Below are 26,749 nucleotides of genomic sequence, written 5' to 3'. Positions count from 1 at the left end.
AAAGAATAATTTGGGGGCCGGCCGTGTAGTAAATTGGGGGCACTGCTTAAGTTTCATTGAAGTTGGCGAAATTTATTCACATTAGGCGACATTTCATTGAAATTTGCGATAATTAACAAAATAAGAAAAAACTAAATCAAACCCTAGCCTCGTCGTCTAGGCGATCGAACCAGGAGGCGACGCTGCCCAAGCTGCTGCCGGAGTCGAAGTCGAAGCCGTTGCCGTCATTGTCGAGGACGATGACGCCCGGCTCCTGCTTCACCGGCATCTCCTTCTTCGCCGCCTCCTTCGCCGCCTCGTAGTCAAGCCACGCCTGGACTTCGCATCGGAGGCCGTGTAGCCCAGGAGTCGCCGCCGCTCCGCCTCCTCCTTGCTGGTGCGCTCGGCGGCGCGCTGACCCGGAAATTCTTCCGGATCGTCGTCGCGGCAGTGCGGGACGGCGGCTTGCTCGGAGTCCGGTGTCGGCGTCCACTTCGGCTCCGGCTTCGGCCGGACTAGGCAGAGTTGGCCGCGTGGAGGCGCCGCGGCCCGCCGCACTCGGGAGGAGGAGCCCGGCTCATCCAGAGCCGGAGCGATGGCGTGCGCGCCGCCGAGGAAGTCGAAGAGGAGCCGGAGCTGGTGGAGGAGGAGCCCCGTCGTCGAGCCTCGGCTCGTTGTCTGTGGTGATGTGGGCTAGGACGGCGTCGAGGGACCGCCTTGGCTGCTGCCATAATGCGCGCCAGCCCGCGGTGTTGTTCCGCACTGCCGGGTGCGGAAGATCGCGGACTCGCCGGCGGTGCTCCTCCTCGAAGAAGGGCATCCAGGCGCTGCCGATGTGGCGGTCCCACGCCGGCATCGCCTGCTCCTCCGGCGTGAGGTGGCGGAAGAAATGCTCTGCGATCCTCTCTCGTCGGCGCGCTCCCGTCGGCGGCGACGGCACGGGCCTGCCGCCCAGGCTGAGCACCCATCCGTGGGAAAGGCGGCAGTTCGACGGCGCGGGGTAGCCGGCCCGCGCCAACGTCTCGGCCTCATCGAGGCGAAGCCAGTGGAGGTCTTGCCAGTTGCCGGCCAGGGCGAGGAGGAGATGGGGCAAAGAGGAGGGCGAGGTCGGCGAGGGAGGAGAAAGGCGAGAAGGCGAATGGCGAGCTTTTCGGGCCGGCGCTGCCTTTTATGGGCGCCGAAGTTAACCCGCGGGGGGTGTGAACATGGCGAGAAACGGGCGTTGGGAATGCGCCACGTGGAAGCCGATGGGACAGGACGGCGGTTTGACCCAGCGACCGCCATTACTCTCCTGGGAAACCGAGGCGAAGCCAGTGGCGATTAATGCGGAAGCTTGGGAGGACGATAAATGGCGCTGACAAGGCCGGCCTGCGCCATAAAAACGTTTCGTCGGCGCCCCCGCTCGCCCCCCCCCCCTTTGGGTTGTGTTTGGCCTAGGGGCGCTGACTAACTTTTTGGGCCGCGCCGACTAAAAAAACATTTTGGGGAGGCCGGCTGGGTTGGATTTTACGTGCCAGCGCCCCCAAGCCCGTTTAGGGATCCTTTAGGGGGCCGGCTGGAGATGCTCTAAATCTATTCCCAAATTGAGGAACCCAATTAAATTTTATTTGCTACCGACGAACCAATATTAATGCAGATTTCTCTCGTTCGCTTTAAATGAAAGATTTGCAAGTAAATGTCAGTTGTCGCCATCTGGTGCACAATACCCACCCAGATTCTGTTTTTCCATATTTTCCGTCTCCTATAAAATCAGTCTCCATTCCCCGCTCCTACTCCCCCTTCTCTTGTAGCCTCCACTTTAGTTTTCTTCCTCTCACAACGAAGAGTACATAAATCTATCTAGGGATGGATGGTGTGTTATTCGACGAGTAAGCTTCTCGAAGTGAAGGAACAGAGATGTCTCTAGTGGAAAGTGATCGAGAAGAATGAGATGGACTGTTTGGGATGCTGCAACAGGTATCCGTAGATACAATGATGATTTTTAGCAATAATAAATTTCTTACAATATCAGGTGTTGTGTTTCTTCTCTACTTCTAATTTTTTTTTTACCAAAACTCCTGGAGGTTACCAAAAAAACATTTTGAAAACATTGTCTCTCAATTAGTGTCTTGGATGCGGGAGTTCACGCTACTGCCCAGTCATCTGTTCTTTGGTCAACCTGCCTCGATCCAGACATTTCTCGGCTGCCTTGGTATGGCTTGCCTCTCTTCTCACTTCTGATTTGACGGAGTAGGTGTTCGTTTTCTAGAATCTACAGAAAAATCTCCAGCCTATCAGATTGTTGACAGCGACGCTCCCGTGTCATTACCTTTAAAAAGGCGCCGTTTCTTAAGCTCATGATCTATCCTCAAGGTTGTGTCAGAGTTATGGGATATGACCCTTGGCCGACTCCCCTCGGCCATCATGGCAGCGACACATTAATGTCATTCTTCATGTTGTGGAGCTATCTTCATCTTAGGTGAACTTTGCAATTCGCGGCTTCTTCTCCTCCCGCGTGTGATCATGTTGTGTGTTTTGACCACATCTCCCATGTGCGGCGTCCTACTGTAGTTTTCTTTTTATCTTACCACTCCAATGTTTTGTGTTTTTTACTGTGTTTTTTTACAGCATGTTTTTTGTTAACTCTTTTGTTACATAATGTGCGAAGTCTCTCATCCAAAATAACTGCTTCCGCTCATCCAGAATCCAAGACCCGGCGGCTCGATCGCCCCTCCCTGAAGCCCAAAACCATTGGACCGGAGGTCGCTTCAGCCGAAAGCTGCTAGGGATGGCACGCGCCGCCGCTTCCAACCTGCGTGGCCTGGTTGGCATTGCAGCGGTGGACCGGCGGGTGGTGAGCGCCTCCGTCCAGGGTCGTTGCGCGGCACCCCAAGCGTCGCCCGGCGGGCGTGGGTTTCGGGCCGTGGCCTCAGGCTCCGGTGGCAGGACGACGCCTGACTCCTCCTCTTCGTCCTCGTCGGCTCTACGACAGCTGCAGCCGCGGCGCGGCGCGGCGTCGGCACGCCAATCGCGGCGGGGGGTGGGACGCACGGGGCTGCGGGGCTTGCTTAGCGGTGGCTTCGAAAGGTAATCTTTTTAAGGCGTAATGACCATCTCGCCTACAATCTGTGTCACTGGCGTGTTGATGGATAGCCATGGATGTCATTTCTAGTCTCTGGATGCTTCCTTACTGGTCGGCGTTCAATCTGGACTTGTGGTACCGCACAATGCAAGTGCCCCAGTTACAAACACCAACCCTTTTTCTTTTAAGGAGAGACCGATACATGTTGGATAAAGTGCTAGGAAAATGTCTCAGTAGCAATTATTTCAAGTTGTTATCTGGTGATTGTAAGAGAGATGAGATTCAATTCTGCTTCAATATCTGAATACTAGTACGGTATTTCATTCTGAATACTTATTAAGAAATACACTGTGATTAAATTTACCTTCTGGTCATTCACTTTTACGTAGCTTATATTGCAATTGAATTAACTTCAGTATTTTATCTGTTCATGCTCCTCTCCTTCCTAATGTTAGAGGTTGGCATATTATTTGGATTAATTTATATAAAAAATTTGTTGTCAGTGAGGATGGTAAGCTGAGCTGTGGATATTCAAGTTTTAAGGGGAGGAGACCTACTATGGAGGATCGCTATGACATAAAGTTTAGTAAAATCGAGGGGCAGACAGTTAGCCTATTTGGTGTATTTGATGGTACTGTCTTGAAACTTGCGTTATTATTCTGTGACTGCTTGTCTACAAACTGCAGGCTTATGTTTCTAAAAAAACAAAATTAGGTCATGGAGGACCACTTGCTGCCGAATATCTAAAGGAGCATCTGCTTGACAACCTTATGAAGCATCCTCAGTTCCTGAAAGACACAAAGCTTGCTATAAGTAATCTATTATTCCTTCTGTTTAGCTATACTTTTTTGTATAGTCAAGTCCTTTCTAGGGCCACAAAATACTTATCTTCTATCTTATAATTGTTGTTACTTTTGCAAAAACAGGTGCAACATTTCTGGAAACTGATGCTGTTATCTTACAATCAGTAAGCAGTCCTTACAGGGATGATGGTTCGACAGCTATAGTTGCTGTTTTGGTTGGCGACCATTTATATGTAGCAAATGTCGGTGATTCACGTGCTATTGTTTCAAAAGGCGGCAAGGGTAATATGTTTGGCAGTATTTCTTTGTTATTGAAGATCTTTCGGATATCCAATACCACTAACTGGTACTGATGCTTAGTAATTAATATACCCTGAAACCCTCTGTCATCTACTGGCAAGCATATCCCTGCACCATTGTTAATAGTACAGTTAAACTTGCTTAAATAATATTTGTTAGAGATTTGTCACAGCCTTTAAGCTATGATTATCATGCTTTATCGTCCTTTGATTCAATTGCATATGGAACTAAGGCAGTACGCTTAAAGTGAGGCTGTTAGACTGAAAGGTGCTACTCTGATTAGCAGGTACTAGAGTTCGATTCTTAACTGGTTGTCTAGTTTTGAAGTAAGTGGTAATCGTTTCCACCTTATGCGAATGCTGTTATGTTTCTGATGGCACTTTGTTCTTATGATTTCTGGTACATGATAAACTTGCCTTGTGAATCCCAATTATTAAATGAGTGTTTTTTTGTCTATTTGTTTCACTGTGTTGCTAAGGAATGGATACTCTGGCCTACTTAGTTTACTCACCTCAGACTTTTTTTTAATTAATGAGTGCATACTTTGTTATGTTGCTATATTGCTCTGATAAGTTAGCGATTGCTCTACGAACTGTGAACAGTAACTATTAGTATTTGGTTTCTTCTTTATCTGTGAAGAATATGATACAATGTGTTTTCACTCTGTCCTGCAGCTATTCCACTCTCAGATGACCATAAACCTAACAGGAGAGATGAGCGAAAGAGAATTGAGAATGCTGGAGGAACTGTTTCTTGGGATGGTAAGAACTTTAATCCTCAGAATACTCTTTGATTTTCTCCGGTCTTAGCTTCATTGGATATTGAGGCTAGCGAAAATTTAAGTTATTTACCTCAACCCATCCAACTTCAAATAATTCTTACCATGTTTACTTATATAATGATTCAGTGGAGCGCTTTTTTTCATCCTATATGTTATGAATACCAATTATATTAACACATACAGGTAGGCACATATATGCAGGAAACCCCTTAGACAACGGTGTAACTATGCAACTAATCATATACATGCCTAACACCGCCCCTCCCCATAACCTACCCAAGGCCATAAACAAGGATGTACATCTGCGATGAATGTGGTGGCATCAACATGTTTGCATCGTGCAGCAGAGCCAATACCAATTGTGTTAGGGTGGCAAGGATTAGTGGTGTAATCAATTGAGAAAATGCAGCAGTGTGACACAACAAGACCTATGGCGGCCAAAAAAATTGGAAGAGAGAAACACTAATTTTGATTTGATTCTGTGTTAGCCATTTCACTTGTGTTCGTCGTGAAGCCAGACGACCAGTATATAATTATATATACACAGGCAGGTGAGGAATATATGCAGAAAACCGTTGCAATTAATTATACACATGCCTAACATTGGACCCCCCCAATACACACACACACGCCACCCCCTTAAGGTACCCCCTATTTGACTAGTGGTTGAAGTTACTTTAGGAGCACATTGTATTGTTCTGCTTTGATATGAGCTCTCCTGCAGATACTTGGAGGGTTGATGGAGTTCTGGCAATGTCCCGTGCATTTGGCAATCGTCAATTGAAGAATTATGTGTTAGCAGAACCTGACATTCAGGTATGCAATTTAAGTTTTGTTCTGCATTAATTCCTACCCCCCTTAAACTTTAACTAGTTCTTAACTAGTTCAGTACTTGAAAGTATGGAGGCTACAATTGGTTTCGTGATCTGGACAACAGTTGAAATTACATAATTCTCTTGTAGATATGTTGAAGGATAGTACTACTTCATTCTTGTCACAACCTGAACTTCAGAAGTCACAACTTTAATTTGGGTATCACTTTTGGTTTTGCAGCTGGAAGTAGAGTAAACTAGATTACTTGCCAAACTAAAAGAAATCAAGTTTACATTTTGGTCGTCCTCCACATATTGATGTGACCGTCCTATCAATACTATTATTTGTAGCAATGAAATGTTAATACTGAATGGATATTTTTATGTACTAGTAACACGCACTCACGTCACTGCGATCTACCATAAGAATACTTATTTCAGTGATACAATATAGGATGTCGAGATTTTTATCTTGAGCAGTTTGTTCGTGGAATGCTTTCCTCATTGTTTGGGTTTGGGAGGTGGAAACTGGGAAGAGCTACATGATTTTTTTGTTGCTGTTTATTTTTTTTCGAGAGGCATGTCAACATCTAGGTATGCAGATTACATGGGAATCAGGATAACCAACACTGTCATGATATTCTGCATATATCTGGTTGTGACAATATCATATTGTACAGTTCAGTTAATAAGGTTTATGTGAAAAGGGAGAAAAGACCTCAGCAGTTAATGCAGCTTCATTAGAAGTGATGAATTCTGAAGTTTATTTGGATGCCTTTTTACGCCTATGAGAAAACTCTAGCATTTGGAGATTTCCTGCACCTTCTTGCCTCACATACAATTCTAGTTTTTTGAAGGATTATGCACAGCACCAAATTTTTATGTGTCATATAAGTTGCCGTTGGAGAAAAAAACAAAACGTGCTGTTGGAGAAGTCTGTTAGTTCTCACTTGCTAAATCTTGAGTGATTTTCCACTGTGAAATGCAGGAAGAGAAGGTCAACAGTGACTTGGAATACCTGGTTCTTGCTACTGATGGCCTTTGGGATGTTGTGCAAAATGAGGTATAATTTTTTTTCCGAACCATGCATGAGAATTGCATGTCATAAATTAATAGAAGAAGAAATATTTACAAGGTTCCATACAAGAACACGCCCAGCCAAAAACAACAGAACATAGCAGATTTTTATCTCTCTCAGATTGGCCAGCCAGGCTATAAAAGGCGACTTGTTCTTGCTTATGTTACCTACTCCCTCCGTTCCTAAATGTAAGAAGTCCTAGCTTTGTCTTAAGTCAAACTTCTTAAAGTTTGATCAAGTTTATAGAAAAATCTACCAACATCTACGACTCCAAATTAGTTTATTAGACCCATCATGATATATATTTTAATATTTTACTTATTTGATATTCTAGATGTTGATATATTTTTCTATAAAGTTGGTCAAACTTTAGTAAGTTTGACTTAGGACAAAGTTAGGACTTCTTACATTTAGGAACGGAGGGATTAGAAAATTACAATACAATCTCTGTCAATGTAGCCCATTTGAGTGGAGTTCAAGAATGAGTGGAATATGGAGATTCCATGCCACTAACCTGCACATTGCTTAGGTCCTGTTTGTTTGGGCTTCAGCTTCAGTTTTTGGTGCTTCTAGCAATCTCAAAAGCACTTCTCCCGTTTACACATGAAGCTGAGAAGCACCTCTGGACGTGCTTTTGGTGCTTCTAGCTGAGAAGCATGTGCTTCATGTGTAAACGGGAGAAGTGCTTTTGAGATTGCTAAAAGCATCAAAAGCTGAAGTAGAAGTCCAAACAAACAGGATCTTAGCTAGCTAGAGTAATACCAACACATACACTGTAGGGATTCCATGGCACTAAACCTTTGGTTAACCATTTTGCACAAAGCGAGAAGGATGACAAATCCAATTTGCGGGTTAGGTCTAAACCGAACGCGACCTTGGGCGTTACCCATGGTATCTAAGTGGACCCTCACAATCACAAGCCCATGCGGACAGGTCATGGGCCCAGGCATGGCTTCTGTTTGGTCATACTGAACCTCACTTAGGAAAATAAAATCCTACCATCAGGTTTATTACCACCTTCATTCCTTGCATAGGGAAAACAAAATTCTATGAACCCAGATGTGTCGTGGCCCAAATGCGGTTATGTCGAAGCTACTTTGTAAAACATGGGTGATACTCGTTCTCTCATGATTTATGATTTCCTACAGACCGGATATGGTAAACAGGGTCTTCCGTATCATTCATCTTATTTGGCCCGTTACTAATTAGTGTTTTATGTCTTCTACCAACAAGGAAATTACATCAATTGTACGAGCAGAAGACGGACCTGAGGCAGCGGCCATGAAGCTGACGGAAATTGCTCACCGTTGGCACAGCTCAGACAACATCACATGCATCGTGGTGCGATTTCATCATGGAAAACCGTCGGGTATTAATACCTGACAGAGACTGATGACAGTGAAGTTTGGTTACTCCGGTCAGAAAATATTTAGTACCACTTCGTACTAAATCTGGGACAAGTATATGGGTTGGAGGAAGTACTTGATATCCTAGAAGCAGGATGGGCTCTTGGGATCCGTGGATGTTATAACTTAGAACACTAAACCAGCTGTGAGATTCATCGATTTATTCATTTTTTATGTAATGTTTGCATCTGATCATCACTAGTCAGAATATGTTGCATCCGTTGGGATTTGGGCCATGAGAACTGTTCGAAAAGAGAATGAATTCCATTTTTTACCTCCTATTTCGCCAAATTTGACACCAAATACCTCATTTAGTGGCTTTTCCACAAACTTGATTGCCCCGTTGGTCCTTGATTGCCTCTTTCTGTGTTCCTTGGGATCAATCGATTGAGTTCTTGGCCTTTTATCAGTTTTGGCTCCTCGTGGTAGTTGCAGTTGTGCGATTCGATCGGTAGCCACGAATTGTCGGCAGACATAAGACGCTGCTGGGGGCAATACACACCCGTCATGACATGCTACTTCGGCCTGATGGCGTGAACTACGCGTGAGGACCAACACGGAGGTGGTACCGATGACGCGATATCGCCGTATGTTCAGAACCCCACGATCCTGTGTTGAGATTCGTGCCATAGATGTTTTTAGATAAAACAGAAAAGAATTAATATGTCACGTCTTAGGCTGTCAGCACATGTGTGGAGAGCAGAATTACTAGACTAGGTGGCCCACCCTGTCCTGCACTGTTCTTGCCTGACTTGACTTGACCGAACGGAGAGAGGAGGGAGAAAGAAATATCTAGTTCTCTTCTTCCTCCCAAGTTCTCCCGGTCCCGGGACTAGAAGCCATTTGTGCCGCCCCCCATTGAAGATCTGTTCCATGAACTCCTAGTTTTTCTTTTCTAAACTTGGTAGCATACTTTGTGGTACATAATTTATAAGCGTAAGCTTCATGACAAAATATTGGTACGAGCTCACTGACATTCATGTTATTTAGGTTCATGGATCCGCCGGAGGAAGAGTCTTCCTCCTGCAGTGCTGCTCATCCTCGTCGCGTGAACATTTGCAGTGGACGAACAGATGTCACGGAAGGCGGCGCTCATCCTCCACCATTTTTCAAAGGTTCTTACGAAGAGTGGAGCGAGGTTGGGGCATCCGTGGATGAGAGCGGCGTCTCGGCATGCATCTTCAAGAAGGTGAGCTTAACAGCTTTTGCATATTTTTTTTGGGTACGTACTTGTTTCATTGCATCGTTTGGGTAGTAAGGTGATGTACCTTACATTGTTGGCCCTGATGTCTTTAAGAAAGAGTACTATTTATTATGTTTAGCACGTACCAGTCAGAGGTTTATTATGCTCCCTTGTACATGTATTCAAGTTTAGGACTGGTATGTAGAATAACGTCCGCTAGACTATTTTTTATGCTCCCTTGTACATATAATTAACTTTGGTAGGTACATAAACCATTCTAGTTATGCTTTATTAATTTTTTTGAAGTCAAACTTTATACTTGTACTTCGATTCTATATTGGGTACATGCTATGTACGTACGAATTATATGAATATCTACATGGTGATGACGATTAGTACACATTACAAACAACTGTACTTCTGACATGGACTTTGTATTTCGTACTCCCTACGTTCCTAAATAGTTGTCATGGTTTTATTGCAAATTTACAGTAAAAGCACGACAAGTATTTATGAATGGAGGAAGTACATACTATGTATGTACAAATTCTAGGAGTAACTTGTAGTTCGATTCTATATTGGGTACATGCTATGTACGTACGAATTATACTTGTTTATCATTTTGGTACATATTATGAATCCTTGAACGATAATGCTGTACTCTTTTGAACCTCATACCTTAGGAGAAAGTTTGAAGCTGGACCATCAGCACGTCCTGCGTTACCTGGTAGAGCTAGCCCTCTTGAGAACTCACTCAGGGGTTTCGCGCACAGGACCACAGATAATATTTTATGCCCTAAAATAGTTCTTTGCTTTGACTCTTTGCCTGAGGCATACGAGTACTTCAATTTGTATTCATGGGAATTTGGGTTTGGCATACGTTACGGAAGAAGCCACAACTACAAATGTAAATCTGGTCCAAAGAAGGATGTTATCTATAGGACAATGCAGACAATTGTTTGTGGTTGTGAGGTAATATTTTAATGTTTGTTCGTTAGGACTCCTTTTTACGGATAATGTATATCTAACGAGCACCAAATGTATTTCAGGGATATCCAAAGAAGAAGAACACATCTTCTGTCAGATGTGGCTGCGCAACATTCATAAGGGTCCTGAGGAGTGATGACTATGGGTGGTACATTAAGGACCGCAAGTTGGAACATAATCATCCGCCGTCTCGAAACAGTGGGGAGAAGCTATGTTGGCCCTCCCACAAGCATATCGATCGTTACACCAGGGATCTAGTTAGGAACCTAAGGGAGAACAATGTACCACTAACAAAGGTTTATAGCATTCTTGGTACACACTTCGGTAGGACCGACGACATACCATTCAACAAGCGCTCCCTCGAGAACCTTTGTAAGCAGCTGTCAAAAGAGGAAGCAAACGATGCTGTACGAAAGACAATGGAATTGTTTACCAAAATAGAGATGAGGATCCATCATTTGTCTACACGGCTGATCTTGATTCAGATGGGAGAATCAGAACATTGATTTGGGTCAATGGTAAGAGCAAGTTGGACTATAGATATTTTGAAGACGCTATAACCTTTGACACAACATACAAGACAAATTTGTATGGAATGCCATTTGGACTATTTGTTGGAGTCAACAACCATTTCCAGAGTATAATTTTCAGTGGAGTTCTCATGCGACGAGAAACGATTGAAAGTTTTGAATGGATTTTCCGCGAGTTCACTTCATTGATGGGTGGAAAAGCTCCTGCAACTATACTTACAGGTATGTTCTTTCATGTACTTCTATGTATTTTTTTTTGATGGTAGTTCGTATGTACCTGGCGTTCCTTACTTGTTATCCTAGATCAATGTAGAGCAATGGAAGTAGCGATTGAACGAGTTTTCACAAGCACAACACACAGATGGTGCAAGTGGCATGTGTTGAAAATGGCGAAAGAGAAGCTTGGATCGGTTTATACCAAGTATAGCAATTTCAAATCCGAATTTCATAGACTGATCAATTATAGCATCACTGTTGGTGAATTCGAGTCCGCTTGGCAAGAACTTATTGAGAAATATGACCTTAAGGATCATCATTTTCTTATTCCAATATATGCATGTCGTCATCGTTGAGCAAAACCGTACTTCAGTGGTGTTTTTTGTGCGAAGATGACCAGCACGCAACGTAGCGAGAGTGCAAACCACATGCTAAAGGGGTATGTACCTCCTGGTGCGCCAATGCATTTGTTTGTAAAACAATACAACAAACTAATTGCTGACAGGATTTCGAAAGAAGATTCGGAGAATCAACGCACTAGAATGGTATGGGACTGTACAATCCTATTTACAGAGTTCTATATCATTGAATTGTAGTGTATAAATTGATCATTTTGTTCACCTCACTGTAGGGTGTTGTTGTTCTGAAAACCGGATGGCCTATCGAGAAGCATGCAGCATCTATTTACACCAGTGCTATGCTTGAGATGTTCAGTGATCACATCTTCGATAGTGCGGCGTACAATGTTATTGAAGTCGTACCAAATAAAAAGTATTTCACATTACATTCCGACGCGACCAGGAGGCACAAGTGGTCCAAAGTACATTATGAGATAACCATCAGTGACGACGGAGGTCAGTATAATTGTGAGTGCGGTTTGGTTGAGCATATGGGCATGCTTTGCTGTCATGCTATACGGGTATGACCTAATTGTAATTATTTCATCTTTCGGTTGGTTATGTTCCCATCTCTTTATTCTATGGATTTTGAAATTCTGTAACTGTATGAAGGTCATGCTACAGCTTGGAATCGACAAGATACCAAAAGGTCATATTTTGAAGCGACGGACTAAAGATGCGAACGACGTCCTTCCTGATCATTTGGCACATCTACAGAAGGATAAAGGGTCCTTACGGTCACAATCTTATCGTCATGTATCATTGCACGTTGCAGCGCTTGAACTTGTTGCTATTGGAGATAAGAATATAGACTCCTATCACGACGTACTGAAATACATAATTGACGGGAAGAAGAAATTTGATGAGATGTATCGACAGACAGATGGCCGCAGCCTTCAGGAGCTTCCTGCAACGACAACGACTGAATCTGTATTGCCAGATCCTGCATCAGTAATTCCAGGACTGCTTCATTTACAAGTTATTGCACCAGTTCCCAAGCGACCAGAAGGTAGGCCAACTAACACTAGAGACAAGCCATGTTATGTGTTGAAGAGAAAGAGAACAAAGTACTACACCATTTGCAAGCTTAGTGGCCATAACCGAGCAGCATGTAAATCAACCCAGGAGAAAGTACCTGGCCAAAGAACGGAACCAAAGTGCGGAAAATGTGGGGTACCGGGTCATCGAAGGAATGTGTGTGGTACCAGTGTTGACGTACAGATGGTGGAGTTTCAATTAGGATTGTAGTTAATGAATCAGGTCTTGCAGTTAGAGTAACTGCTTTATGTAAGAATATTACGAGGACGAGGGTTTATGTATGTGAACTATGGTAGTGTTGATGGATGTGTACGTACAATTTATATTAACGTCATGAAGACTTGAGTACTTGTGGTTTGTTAGTTTTTACATGGCATTGTTGATTGGCGTACGGTCATTACATGCTTGCTTGTTGCTGTGCTGGAACTGGTATAGAACTGAATGTACCGAGAAATGGGAACAAAACTGAACGTACCGAGAAATCACTTTCCAGCATATGACGCCAACACATTTTGAAGTTGTACACATGTTTGTGTCTAGCTGAGTTAACCATCTGACAAGTAGATCACACATCTCAAAGTCTAACATGTGGGAATGGACAAGCTGATCCCTCACATGACTACCCTTGAGAGTAGTTCAACTGTCAACCATGTGTTGAAAGAAACATGTACGTATTATAGGTTAGATAATGTCAGGAGAACAAGTGTGAGAAAAGTAATGTAGGTAGTCCTTACATGTTCATGTACTGTGGACCCGCGTCTGTATACCAGTCCATGAGAGCAACCATTAAATCATTGTCTGGTTTCGGATGTATGTACCCATCTGACCAAGGAGATTGGGCAAATTGTCCAACTTTAGTTCGGCGTCTGTCTGGTGGAGAAACAGAGCACTGGCCAAACAAGACTCTGCTCTCGGGGCAGTCTAAGTAGTTTGTCCTGAATATCAAATCTGCCATGACAATTTCATTGACCATTTTTGTAGCAGTGGGTGAACATGGGGTCAGAGTGGTCGGTGCTGGAGTTCGGAGACATGCATCATTTGAAGCTGCAAGTGATGTCACATTTCGTTCAGCCAGAGTTTTCTTTGTGTCGATCCCAAGATCAAATGTAGGCGGATCAAAATCCATGTGCTCGAAGGAGGATCTTGTAGTATCTAACGTCGAAGCTATTGTCATTAAAGACTAAATTGCGAGCACAAAGTACATGAATGTAGTTCTTCATGTACCTGACGCGTTCGATTTAGCTTTCTTCATGGTTGGATCATTTAATTCAGTGGGGCACCTCTTGGTTGATTCAGCTCCACAATCCTTGCTGTCACCTAATTGAGAACGCGGGTACGTTAGGCCGTACGTAACGAACGGATAGATATTGAGAGAGAGATATTGAGAGGGTACATGTTGTTCATTCTTCAGGCTCTTGATGGAACTATGCGCAAAAGCTACGAGAAGGTGCTTGCGGTCAGGGTTAACCAGAAATATGTACATTGCAGTACAAGACACATACCTTCACTACGAACACCGGACAGAGACGATTGAGGTACCAGCTGGGAAGAAGTAACGAATCCAAAGACTTGATCAGCAAACCACAAATTCTGCTCGTGTACTGTTTTTCTCAGCTGCATGCCTCTCGTGCATTGCTCTGGTCATGTTTGCATTGTACTTCTTGAAACAAGTTGCAAGTGCTGAATTGCTCTACAGTGGTATAGAAATAATAGATTTCAGGATGTATGCATTAGTGAGATCATATTTTGTATATATATTGTAATGCATTTTTAAATGAGTGTTACCAGAGCTGGGTACTTTTCTCGAAGGAATCGTGGCAATGTTGCTGCACTCATTGGAACACTGGTGGAAGAATTTGCTGGTTCGTGAGGCATTGCAGGAGGTGTCGTTGCACTTGTTGTGATAGCCGGAGTCTTTCTCGGCACAGGAGTTGGTGCATATGGTTGACGGAATGTACCTCGTGCATTGAACTGTGGAGGAAAAGTGGTATGTGAGCACATATAGATTTATGTTTGTTGAACATGAGACGTATAGATTAGACCATGGTACCTGCTTCAAACCGAATCCGCCTCCAGGTTTAGTATCAGCCAGTATAAGTTTATTCAATACATTAGTTGGGAATGCCTTGCAACGAGGGAAAATATTCTTCGGTGGTTGAAGTCCCCCAGCAACAGATTGTCAAGATAGTGTACCTTCATTATATTAGCTTTCATGTCAGAATGTGAGCAAGAATTATTGACGGCATGACATAACAATACCAACATGATCATACCTGGAGAAAAATGTGGCAATCAGCTATGTTGGACACAACTTTTTTCATGGCAATGTCATCCTGCACTCTCCTAGCCGCATCAATTACACCTTTGATGACATATGCACACCAGTTATACTCTCCGATCTCATCAGTACAACGCAATGCACCAAGGAAATCAATGTTAACGTGGTCGTACTTAGTAGACGGTGACAGCATGTGACTCATGAGAATTATGACATAAGCCATCTTGAAAGCAACCTTTTGCAATCTGGTACTCTCGGGCGTAAGCTCCATGGGTACGATTTTTTCAGCTTCCTTGAGGCTAATCTTGTTTCCCGGCATGCCAGCTTGCTCACGGATGTATGCCAAAGTGGTTTCAGATATCTTGGTCTCTGTCCCTAGGACATCACGTGTTCCGCATGATATAACAAATGCCCTGTTCACATCCATGGGTCCAAATGGGAGTGCACGTATGGCATCGACAACTATTGCACAGTTTGTGCAATCAACATTCTTAAGTAACCAAGTGCTGAAGATTCTGCTAATAGAGTTCCACAGCGGCACATCGAGTGTGCCACCAAATCCTATCTCCCGTGCACACTCTCTCTTTACGTCATTAAATTTCTTGATAATCCAATACAAAGTCTTGGCTGATGTCCTAGAGGTAGCTGACTTGGAGCTTGAAGAGAGTTGAGTATCTTCGTTGCTATCATACTCGGTGGCATCATCGCTCGCCTGCGAGGCAGAGGAAGATTGTTACATAATTCATCGTGAAAGAGCATTATTTGGTACATATCTAAGAGTTCAGTTACCTGTGAAATAGTTGTGGAACAGTATGATGTACATGAAATAGTTCTGGAACATTATTTCATAAGATTACTACTAATGGCAGTGAGCTGTGAAGCTTGTAGAGGATGAAGAACATGAGTCAGAACAATCGTACTAAAGCACGGAGAAATTGAATGTACATGAACGTACATGAAACAGTTGAAGAAAATACATGGTGTAACCAAAGTGACGGCAGATGTGAATGTCCGTTGAGCAAGGTACTTGATGTATGGTATGTACCAGATACAATAGGAATGTACAGCAAGAAAAATAACAAAAATGAAGAAGGGAAAGGAGCAAACTTATGAATCAGACCATGTAGGTACTGAAGTACATACCGTAAAGGGAAACGAAGCGGAGGTACATAAGTACCATATACAAGGGGAATGTATAGTACGAGGAAGAACAAAATTGAACAAGGCAAAGGAACAAACTTATAAATCAAAGCATGTACATAGTGAAGCACAAAACATAAAGGGAAACGGAGGGGAGGTACGTTAAGTTCATCCGAAATGAACTAGCAGAACGAAGAAGCAATAACACATATGAAAGACATTTGCTTTCTTGAAATTGTTGGTACATTTTGATTTTCGCAAGAACACACTTGACATACCTTGGATTCACTCATCTTCTCGAACGCGAGCTAATTTGCAGCTGAACCCTCACTGAACCAAGGAACCACAGGAAGCAAAGAGGTGGAGCATTGGGACTAGCAGCCGGCGACCAGAACGATGACGGAGCAGAGCAATGAGCAGAACGACCGCCGGCGACCAAAACAAGGAGAAGCCAGGTGCACGAACACAATGGCTCCGATAAAGAGCTAAAGTGGAGACGAGCGAGCGAGAGAGGAGGGAGAAAGAAATATTCTGCTCCACTAATCACTCAACTCTCTGACCGAACAGTGGGGCACTTGAAATGACAAGACACAACTGGGTCCTACCGACACAAACCGTACAGGCTAGATAAATTGTCACATCAACGGGACCGCCTTCTCCCAGCTCTGGATTTTCCTGTCCGCTCGATCGCCCGAAGCACCAGGATGGACGGCTAGCACCGTGGGGCGAGATCGCGTTATCGGCACCGGGAGGTTTGGCCGTGAGGATGGTGTTCAAAACTAAGGCTGCTTTTGCGTTGAAGTGAGATTGCAATAGTCGAATTTTTCCAACTGGCTATTTTTTTGTTTGGCTAGCCAATTTTTTATTCTTTCTATGTGTCTTGGCAGTGCATATTATAAAATAAATTGACACAACACAATTCGCCAATCTCAAAACTAAGCCTAAAAAAGATAAAATGTGGCACAAAAGTTCTGCTAAGGGTAAGTTTGTGGAGAAGATAGCTCTTTGCCCTTGCCACCGTGAGCACTCCCAGAAATGAAGTGGACATCGCTGACAATGCCATCTACAATCTCGTCAAGGCTCTCGGCAACAACAATGAAGGCGCCACCACCCCTGAAGGTCGTTTATCAGCTGCTGATGGAGAAAAGGTGACGTGTTTGGTTCCTGTTCTGTGCCAGCGCTTAGTGCCCAGGTGATGCCACTTCGGTCCGAACAAGCGGTACGTGCTCAACATTCGTTGGGTGCTAGTAGTAGTTACAGCTTTGCCCCCAAACTCAGGGTCATTCAAAAGGTTTTTATGTGAGATTTAGGACATGTAACGTAAAAATGGGTGATAAGAGTGTCTTATTCTATGTATTTCACATCATTTTAGAAAAAACAACAACACATGTTGTACAATAGGTTATCTCTTAGTGTTATATCTAAATTAATGTTTAGTGTTTTGTCCCGTAGTGCGGAAGCTGGTCAGCGGGTTTCCTACCCACTTTGTAGGTTCTCTTTTGTTCTTCCCCAGCTTGTTGAATTGTGTATTTCCGTTAGTAATAGTGGAAAGGAGGTTGAACCCAGGTGGAAAAAAAAGAAAAGGTGAAATCTAGTATAATGAAAAATCTGCCTTATCTTTTGCCTTATCATTCTTGTAAAGAGGTCATCTCTTAATTAAGAGAAGGCTAGGCTTGTGCCTTTTCTTCATTCCTTTATTGTCCACGTAAGATTTTATCTTATGTGGCATCACTAAGAAAATGCTGATGTCATCCCATTGTACACGCCCTAAAGGTTTCGGATCATTATGAATTTTTCCTATATGGTTGTTTGATTTGTAGGATTAAACCTCACGAGAAATGTTCCTAAGGACTCACTTGCACTACATTTTATAAGAATTTTTTTATCCACTTCCAGTCCCAGCTCCTTTTGGTATTCCTTTTTTCTTTCTGTATTCAATCAAACAATTTTTGTTGCAACCACAACCTTGTAGGATTCAAATGGGAATGACATGTTTTTCTATTTCTGTGTTTAACATAAAAAACACCAAAAGAAAAATTGCGAGAACCACTGATTTCATGGAGTAGGACGCGACGCTTACGCCAGGACGGGGATGGAGTCAGGACATAAATCTTTTAGACGACGTCATCTCCACTATCAAGATGCCACCGCAAAGAACACACAAATCTAATCAGGAAACTGCAAAACTGACGCCAGACGTTGATCCGTGGTTCCCCCGTCTCTCAACGCCGAAACGACAGTCAAAGACGAGGAGAACCGCTGGAGATTGGAATTTCCTTCAACGAGGACGGCCAGGTCTTCTCTTGACGGTTAGGGTTTCGGGAGAGGGAAGGTTTACCTCATTGCTCTGGCTTCGGAAAACCAGATTTCCCTCTGAAGTGAATTGGCAGATCTAAACCGTAGTGCTCCACAATCGGACGGCTAGGAGCGCTCGCAAAAACTTAACTTGCTCAGTGAATCACTGATCCGTATCCCCTCTTCATCGCCATTCGCCAGAACCTGAACCTAAAACACACCCCAACCCTTAAGCCCCAGCACGCCGCCATCTCCCTTAAACCCTAAACTCAACCCCGCGCCTCCGCCATGCGAGGCCGCCTCCACCTACTTGGCTTCCTCCGCCGCGCCGCGGCCTCCGCATCTTCCTCTGCCGCCCACCGTACTGACCCTCTCTGCCGCCTACACCCGAACCCGGCGCGAAATGGGGCAGCCGTTCCCACCAGCACCCGCTTCTTCTCCTCGCGCACCGGCGGCGCGGCAGGCAGCGCGAGGAGCCTGATCGAGGACGAGGCTGACCTCAGTGACTGGGTGAGCGATCTCAAGACCGATTCCTTCCACCTCGGCGTCAGCAGTGGCGACGAGGGTGATGCCTCTACCCGCAAACCCGCTTCCAGGGGAGGCCGAAGAGGAAGGGACTCAGGGGAACTGCCTCCGAGATCGAGGTTTAGTGGTGGTGATTTTGATGGCGATAGGCGTGGTGGCGACTTCGGTGGCGACAGGCGGGGTGGTCGGTTTGGCAGCGACAGCCGTGGTGGCCGTTTTGGCAGCGACAGGGGTGGTGGCCGGTTCGGCAGGGATAGTCGTGGTGGCCGGTTCGGCAGTGATAGGCCTGGCTCTGAACGGAGGGGGAGGGTGGTGAGTACTGATTTTGATGATGACGAGGTCGGGTTTGGTTCTTCCAGGGGAAGGGAAAGGCGAGGTCGGGGCGGGATGTCTTCGGTTAGTGATGAGGATGGTTTTCGCTCTCCCAGGGGACAGCGTGGACGAGGCGGGAGGGCATCCGGTGTGTCAAACAGGGGAGGGAGGTATGGCGATTTGGATGAAGAAGCTGGGTTTGATTCTCCTAGGGGAAGACGAGGTCGTGGTGGAAGGATGTCTGGTTTTTCACGGAGGGGAGGCAGCACAAGTGATTTAGATGATGATGAGGATGACAGTGGCGAAGAAGTTGGTTCAAGGTTTCCGAGGGGAAGTCGTGGCCGTGGTGGAAGGATGTCTGGTTTGTCACGGAGGGGAGGCAGTACAAGTGATTTAGATGATGATGAGCATGACAGTGGTGAAGAAGTTGGTTCAAGGTTTCTGAGGGGAAGTCGTGGCCGTGGCGACCGACGGTCAAGGGGTGGGAAAATGTTTGATTTTGGTTCATCAGAGGATGATAGTGAGTCAGGAGAAGTTCATGAGGATGATGGCCCATCTGGCTTTGAAGATGAGCTCTCTGACGATGAGGGTGACAAAGAGGATTTGGTGAAAAGTGCAACTATGAAACCTGTCGTTTTTGAGTCAGTTGAACAGAAGAGTGTGGTGGGCACAAGAGGCAATGGAGGTGATGATTCATATTTGAGTCAGACGAGGTAGATCCTGCTCAAATTTTCTCTAGGCATAATAAATAGATTGAGCTCCTTCAACTTTTATGGGTTGTTTCTTCGTGTGTTGTGTATTGTCTTCTGTTCTCTATGATAACTAGTTAGATTGTTACTTCCTGACATATTTGCATAGGATAAAAAAGTGTTTGGTCATTGCATACAGTATTTGATTTTGAGTTGTGAAGTGCGCTGTATGACTGCTTGTTATATCTTTAGAGGGTCTTTTTATTTACTCGTGTGATATCTGGCTAAACATTAGTTTAATAATTAACATCACTTTCATGACAATTGTCACTATACTTAGTTGTCATCTGCAGTTAATAAGAACTATAGCTGCCCCCCAACTTGGCCACATAGCCTCCCACCCTTGTAATCAATTATAAAATTATTTAGTATTTGCATGTTGTTTGGTGGGTATTGGAACTGGTTCTGTGATCTTTTGCATGTGGATGTTTCATTAGAAACCTCAGTATTGTTCTATCCTGTAGTCTGATAAATCCTAGGACCTTAGGGCAGTAAGAAAAATAGAAAATATGCCCTGTTCAGAATCATGCCTACTAGAACCTGTGACCGACCAGGTGACTATACTACCCATATCACCTCACTATGTTGATTATGATTGCTTTCATCTACCTGCATTTGTTTGCTGTCGTATTGAGAACACACATTTTAAGCCATGAAAAATCTCGACGACAATGTTTTTAGTTGCAATTGTGGATAGACATACTAAGAACAGAGGTTGGAGTCCCGTTTCTGTTTTCTTAGTCATACCATAATTTGAGTTACATAATGATTCTATTCTTAGTTTTTAAGCTGTCACTTTGAACCCATGCTTGTTTTCTTTGAAGCATCATGTATTGATGAGGGAAAATTATGACATGTGTGTCGTAATGTTGAGAGTGCAACAAGTTCTGTGTTACTGCTTGTGCAGCTTTTTTATATTTATAAATAGAACCTTGTATAAATATGTTACTGAATGTCTTTTGCAATATGCCAATATGTGAAACAGTATATTTCATGGAAACTATAGTCAGCCATGTTTTATGCTTGTTGTCAGATTTTATTGGCTTATTACGTCCCTATGATCTATAATTGGCCATCTACATTATTTCTAAACAGTTGTAGATATGACTTAAGAGCATATGTGCTGATAATGCACCTAGCCACCTGTTAATCTCTAATTCCATATCCTGTTGGATCTTCTTTCATTTCACATGATAGGTTTGATGAATGTTCTCTCTCTCCTTTGACACTGAAAGGTGTTAAAGCTGCTGGGTATGAACGGATGACTGCAGTTCAGGAGGCCACTCTTCCTATTATACTTAAAGGTTAACACAGAGCTGTTTGTCATACGTTAAACTGTTCTGGTTTTACTTCACAATTTGCTTATTTTCCCAATAAAATTGTTATGACTCATGGGTTATTCAACGGGGCGGACTTTATCTGTTATTTTGGCCCTTTATTTCTCGATTTCAAACATATGCCCTTTGCATCTTCATTTTCTGAAATCTCTTCCATCATTCCCGGGCTTAACCTTGTTATTTTTCTGGGTCCCTAATGAGTGAAGAACCACCTATGAGTTGCCCCATCAACTGTTTTCCCTATTCCTTTTTTTCACGTGTACACAACACAACCTTGTTACTTCCTTCTTTGCTTTGATGTGGTTGAAGTGCTGAGGTGGCAGAGAAAAAAAAATCGCCGTGTGCAACTTTGCATATATTGTTGACTCAAAGATTTAATATGTTTTACTTTGATAACCGGCAAGAGGATTAGGACACTTGGCTCTGTTTGTAAGGTAGAAATTTGTAGAAATTGCTCTACTTCTAGTCAGATTCCTGTGTTCCAAACAAAAAAATAGTGAATTTACCCTGTATTTAAATAAATATTGTTAAAGCTAAATTTGAAGAAGGATGAACAGTTGTGGGGTTGAAAGCCACCCAGTCCGACCTCAACAATCAGGACTCTCTGCATTCACCACATGCAGTGTTACGTCTCATTACTGCCACCGACAAAATTATATTGTTGACGAAACAAAGAATTGGGATCAGGGAAGGATTTGAGGGGACAATCTGAACGATAATATCAACTGTGCACTTTTGGGAAACTAGATAAATGCTCGTCCGTTGATACGGAAGTGTTTTTTTTTTTTTTTTTTTTTTGGCATTGCATGAGTTGTCTAAATGCTTGTGCCATCATACCCACCTACTTTTTAGGAAGGAGGCTTAGCAGCCTGGTTTTTATAGAAAGCAAAGTAGTCAGCTTACAATGTCACAGTCCCTAACTTTGTGCTAACTAAAATATTTTCTCAAAATATACATCAATTGAATGAACTAAGCGAAAGATCGTCATGCATAATGTCTACTACATACTTCCAATGGATGAAAATTGTGGTAACTTTCTAGCTACTTAAGAGTTAAGTGGTAATCTTGTTGTCAATGGACTACCACCAACTCATATCCTTATAAGAGTAAAGATAAAGACAAAATCAGGCATCCCCCATAAGTGGGGAAGTATCTTAACTTGAATTGCATCCTTTTTAGTCAGTGCTGATGAACTAACAAACCTTTTCCCTGTAGGGAAGGATGTCTTGGCTAAAGCAAGGACGGGAACTGGAAAAACTGTAGCATTCTTGGTAAATACCGTGCTTGAGTAGTGATTTTTCTTCTATTCCTTTTTGGGACTTTGCAAAATTTCAAAATTTAATTCACCATTGTTTTATGTGTAGCTTCCAGCTATTGAAGTCGTCTCCAAATTGCCCCCTAATGACCAAAAAAAGCCTCCCATCAGTGTTGTTGTTGTGTGCCCTACACGTGAGCTTGCGGATCAGGCTGCTGCAGAGGCTAACAAACTTCTTAAATTCCATGCATCAATTGGAGTACAACTTGTAATAGGTGGCACTAGAATGGCTCTTGAGCAGAAACGCATGCATACAAACCCTTGCCAGGTGATTAATCTGCTGAACTATCCTTTCTATTCTGTGCCCAACGCTGTGATCTGGAAATAATGCTGTGCTATACAGATTCTGGTAGCTACGCCCGGAAGGCTTAAGGATCATATGGAGAACACACCAGGGTTTGCTACTAGATTGATGGGCGTCAAAATCCTCATTCTTGATGAAGCTGACCGCTTATTAGATATGGGGTTCCGAACTGATATTGAGAAAATAGTAGCTGCACTCCCCAAACAGCGCCAAACACTCCTATTTTCTGCTACAGTTCCAGATGAGGTATATTCAGAAATCTGCTTGATCCATCAGTTTATTTGGTCAATATATGCTAAATTTTAACTATTGATTCTAGGTTCGTCAAGTATGTTACGTTGCCATGAAAAGAGATCTTGAATTTGTCAACACCGTTCAGGAAGGAAGTGAGGAAACACATTCACAGGTATATTTCAAACCATATGCATGTTAACCGCTTCTACGTTCCTTTTATTGGAGAATGCTACTAACCATTACCATATTCAGGTGAAGCAAATGCATATAGTTGCACCACTAGACAAACAATTCTCTATGCTATATGGTCTTTTAAAGGATCATATTTCAGAAAATGTTGACTACAAGGTAAAAGCATTATGACCTTTGTACTGTCTTCTCTAGTCAATGTTATGCACATACTTATGTCAAGACATGCAGGTGATTGTGTTTTGTACAACAGCGAAGGTAACAAGTCTTGTTGCTGAACTTCTATCTGAACTGAAGTTGAATGTACGTGAGATTCACTCCAGAAAGCCACAAAGTTACAGAACCAGGATATCAAAAGAATTTAAGGAATCAAAGGGTCTTATTCTTGTTAGTTCTGATGTATCTGCAAGGGGTGTTGATTATCCCAATGTCACGTTTGTTGTGCAGGTAACCAACCTCTTGTACTGTAGTTTTCTAGTGGCTTTAATACTTTATTTATTTGGTGTTGCAGATACAGATTTTTTCTATTCGCTCTATGACCACTCAGAAAAATACCTTCTCCATGGCAACTATAAATAGTTAGTTGTGCCTTTACATATGTTCTAATTATAAATTAGAGTGAACTGATGTTATGGTCATTGCAGTTGGGAGTGCCTACTGACAGAGAACAATATATCCACCGTCTTGGTAGAACTGGACGCCGAGGTAATGAGGGGAGTGGACTCTTATTATTGGCACCATGGGAAGAATACTTTCTGAAAAGTATCAAAGATTTGCCTATTACAGAGGCAACAGCACCATTAGTTGATCTGGACACTAAAAGAAAGGTAAGGCTCCTCACCAGTCTACATATTGTGTGGTTGGTGTCTGTACATGCAATAGCAATAGACTTTTGTCATTTGTCTACATCAATGTTAGAGAACGCCACATCCTGAACAAGTGCTAGACCCAACTTCAATTCAGGAACTGGCTGATTCTGATGTTGTAAGGTCGCAAAATGAACATTCTTTTAAGAGGACACACATAAAGATGAATCCAACAAGTTGGTGTAAATATTTTCTAATTTTCCGTCAAAGCAACTAGAGAGTTGATTTCATGTGAATTATTAGGTTAGATCTACATCATGGAATTTTATACCATCGCCATGTATGTCATGCCTATTTAAAATACTTGATCACATTTGCTTATTTTTGTAGGTTGAGAAGGCTCTTGCACATGTGGAGGTGAAAGATAAGGAATCTGCTTATCAAGCATGGCTTGGTTACTATAATTCAAATAAACACATTGGCCGTGATAAGTACCAGCTTGTATCACTGGCCAATGAGTTCAGTAGAAGTTTGGGGCTCAATAACCCTCCTGCACTGACTAAGCTTATCCTTAGAAAGATGGGACTAAGCAACATTCCAGGTCTACGGTCAAAGTAATATGTGATCAATGTAAGTCTCCTTGAATTCACGTTTGGGACATCTTGCCAATAGTATGCTGCTCCATATTCGAATGATTTCTGGAGTTCTCTAGCTTACTAAACTTGATAAACAAGTTGTCTTATAAAGTCATGCTTGCAATACCGCGAGCTTTCATATTACTAGTTTTCATTCTTGCCCTGTAACATGGAAACATAATGCACCTTATGGAGATAGAGACATGTATCCACAAGTATATGCTGTGTTGCATATCCTGGAAAAAATGTTCGATGTTTGACTACGGTGATTCTATAAGCCAGCAAGTTCGCCAGGCACTCCTGCTCATGTAAAACAGTATAAAAGTTATTGGCTCTTCGCCTCTCCTGTGGTTCCATTCCCTTCATTTTCAGTTCGAATTTGGTAATTTCTTGTACATTAGGGATGCCAATTGACGAACACTTTCCAGGTAAAAAATTAAGTAGACAGTGTTAAGGAACAAATGTTGTTCTTAAATTCGGTAGAATATTAGATAAACAAATAAGTTTTAAAATTCAGTACAGTACTGAAGGAGCAAATGTAGTTTTTTACACAATATTCATAGGTTTACTAGATAACGAAATACTCCTGCAGTTCTAAAGTTCTACGATATTTCTTATCTGACTCAGCAGTCCCCTTTTTCAAACCTTTTAAGACATAACATAATAATATCGTAAGGTCTAAATAGTCAAAATATACATGTTATTCATTATGAATGAAGATTACATATCTGTTAATTTAAAGCTGGCTTTACCACCAGAAGCATAAACAAATTAAAGGTGACAATAAATGTCCTATTTCCTATTAGTTTGTACTTCTATAGTTTTTAGAACACCGGGTCAAGGTTTTGGTTCTCGAGCGATACTTTTTGTTACGGCCTGGCAAACAGATTTCCTAGCCTCCTCGAGAAATGGGTTTATCGGACAAAGGAAATCAAACCTTAGTCTAGTTCTTTTTGGCTTCCATCTTCTAAGCTTAATCTCTAAGTTTGTAATGAAAAATCTGTTGGCACTGGATTTGACGTGCAGTGTTGGTGGTTAGCTGGGAGGGCTGAGGCCTGAGGGCCTGTTGCATCGACGAAGGAGGGAGGGATGCGAGCGGCCGATGGAGTAGAGGCAGACAATGGCGGTTGCGGCTATGATGGTTTCTTTCAGCGGATGGAGTCAGGGCATGCCATAGGCCATGTCCAACGCGACGCTAAGCCTAGGCGCTAGGGAAAAATTTCCTACTCGATTTGCACACAGAGGTATTATTTCCTGGCGTCGTGTTGACGTCGCCGCTTCAGAGAGTCAGACCCTTCAGCCCAATGAGACTTTCTCCGACGAAGGAGCTCAACGTTGCCTAAGGGTGTGTTTGGTGCTCTGAGCAAACCAAGAAAATCTCTCTTCGTCCCACTTTTGCCACCTGAGAGCGTGTTTGTTAGGTCGGGTGGCCACGCAGGGCTAAACCCACCTAATAAAAAAAAGAGCCCTCAGCCTGGTCTGGTTGTGAAGCAGAAAACGAGCTTCGCATGTGAGCCTGACTGAGTTGAACCGGAAAAAATATCTTGCTCGGCCCTGTGCTAGTGCACTTCGTGCACCCCTCCATCCCCGAAATCCTTTCCCCCACCTGCGCCTCCCCACCCGACCCAGCCGCCACTCCTCCCACCCCCAAAATCTTGCCGCCGCAGCGTCCCGCCGTCCCACCTTCCCTGCCGTCCAGCCATCCCTGCCTTTCCCGCCTTACTCGTCCCTGACTCTCGTCTTCCCGCCGTCGGCGTCCCCGACTCCTCGTCCCTGACCTTGCCATCCCGCCATCCTCGTCCCCGACCTTGCCGTCCCCGACTTGCCGTCCCCGACCTCGCCGTCCCGCCGTCCTCGTCCCCAACCTCGCTTGGCTGTTTTGGATTATTTGACGGAGCATAAGGGTAAAGGCCTTAATTTCATGAAAATGGAACCTGATGTTTGTGAAGCCTCATTCAAGCGTATCATAGCAAAAAATCCTGATCTTGTTTGACTTGTTGTGAGTTGATGCAACTTCAAAATCATCTTTTGTAATGCCTAGTATATTATGATGAAGAC

The 26,749-nt window shown here is 43.4% G+C and overlaps 2 protein-coding genes across 4 annotated transcripts; both read left to right on the top strand.

The window, feature by feature from the left end:
- Nucleotides 1-1,778: 1,778 nt before the first annotated feature.
- Nucleotides 1,779-8,501, top strand: LOC100831218 (probable protein phosphatase 2C 56). 2 transcript variants are annotated; one of them, XM_014899694.2, is made up of 10 exons: nucleotides 2,088-2,170; nucleotides 2,332-2,437; nucleotides 2,662-3,045; nucleotides 3,544-3,671; nucleotides 3,755-3,853; nucleotides 3,967-4,125; nucleotides 4,818-4,904; nucleotides 5,649-5,740; nucleotides 6,725-6,799; nucleotides 8,048-8,501. In XM_014899694.2, the coding sequence occupies exons 1-10, from the start codon at nucleotides 2,092-2,094 to the stop codon at nucleotides 8,195-8,197; spliced, it is 1,359 nt and encodes a 452-aa protein (XP_014755180.2). In that variant the 5' UTR covers nucleotides 2,088-2,091; the 3' UTR covers nucleotides 8,198-8,501. The 2 variants fall into 2 exon arrangements, with proteins under 2 accessions (XP_010227631.2, XP_014755180.2); XM_010229329.3 differs by lacking the exons at nucleotides 2,088-2,170; nucleotides 2,332-2,437 and adding an exon at nucleotides 1,779-1,935.
- A 9,965-nt stretch (nucleotides 8,502-18,466) lies between these two features.
- Nucleotides 18,467-26,080, top strand: LOC100830909 (DEAD-box ATP-dependent RNA helicase 31). 2 transcript variants are annotated; one of them, XM_010229328.3, is made up of 11 exons: nucleotides 18,467-19,835; nucleotides 21,069-21,175; nucleotides 22,424-22,479; nucleotides 22,573-22,791; nucleotides 22,867-23,073; nucleotides 23,147-23,233; nucleotides 23,314-23,409; nucleotides 23,482-23,697; nucleotides 23,895-24,077; nucleotides 24,447-24,686; nucleotides 25,718-26,080. In XM_010229328.3, exons 1-10 carry the CDS (start codon nucleotides 18,574-18,576, stop codon nucleotides 24,672-24,674), a joined length of 2,661 nt encoding a protein of 886 aa, XP_010227630.1. In that variant the 5' UTR covers nucleotides 18,467-18,573; the 3' UTR covers nucleotides 24,675-24,686; nucleotides 25,718-26,080. The 2 variants fall into 2 exon arrangements, with proteins under 2 accessions (XP_010227630.1, XP_003563793.2); XM_003563745.4 differs by lacking the exon at nucleotides 25,718-26,080 and having other exon boundaries at nucleotides 18,468-19,835; nucleotides 24,447-25,047.
- Nucleotides 26,081-26,749: the final 669 nt, after the last annotated feature.

This window comes from Brachypodium distachyon, chromosome 1 (genome assembly GCF_000005505.3).
Source record: "Brachypodium distachyon strain Bd21 chromosome 1, Brachypodium_distachyon_v3.0, whole genome shotgun sequence".
NCBI classification, from domain to species: domain Eukaryota; kingdom Viridiplantae; phylum Streptophyta; class Magnoliopsida; order Poales; family Poaceae; genus Brachypodium; species Brachypodium distachyon.
The sequence above is the reverse complement of the archived record's forward strand: the minus strand, read 5'-3'. Positions and strand labels throughout refer to the sequence as shown.

What these genes read in the sequence shown, in the direction of transcription:
- LOC100831218 (XM_014899694.2), top strand. Translation starts at nt 2,092, where the DNA reads ATGCGGGAGTTCACGCTACTGCCCAGTCATCTGTTCTTTGGTCAACCT. An exon ending in TGTTTCAAAAGGCGGCAAGG is followed by an intron (nt 4,126 to 4,817) that starts GTAATATGTTTG and finishes TCTGTCCTGCAG; the next exon opens with CTATTCCACTCTCAGATGAC. An exon ending in TAGCAGAACCTGACATTCAG is followed by an intron (nt 5,741 to 6,724) that starts GTATGCAATTTA and finishes TGTGAAATGCAG; the next exon opens with GAAGAGAAGGTCAACAGTGA.
- LOC100830909 (XM_010229328.3), top strand. Translation starts at nt 18,574, where the DNA reads ATGCGAGGCCGCCTCCACCTACTTGGCTTCCTCCGCCGCGCCGCGGCC. An exon ending in CAGAAAATGTTGACTACAAG is followed by an intron (nt 23,410 to 23,481) that starts GTAAAAGCATTA and finishes CAAGACATGCAG; the next exon opens with GTGATTGTGTTTTGTACAAC. An exon ending in ATCTGGACACTAAAAGAAAG is followed by an intron (nt 24,078 to 24,446) that starts GTAAGGCTCCTC and finishes TTATTTTTGTAG; the next exon opens with GTTGAGAAGGCTCTTGCACA.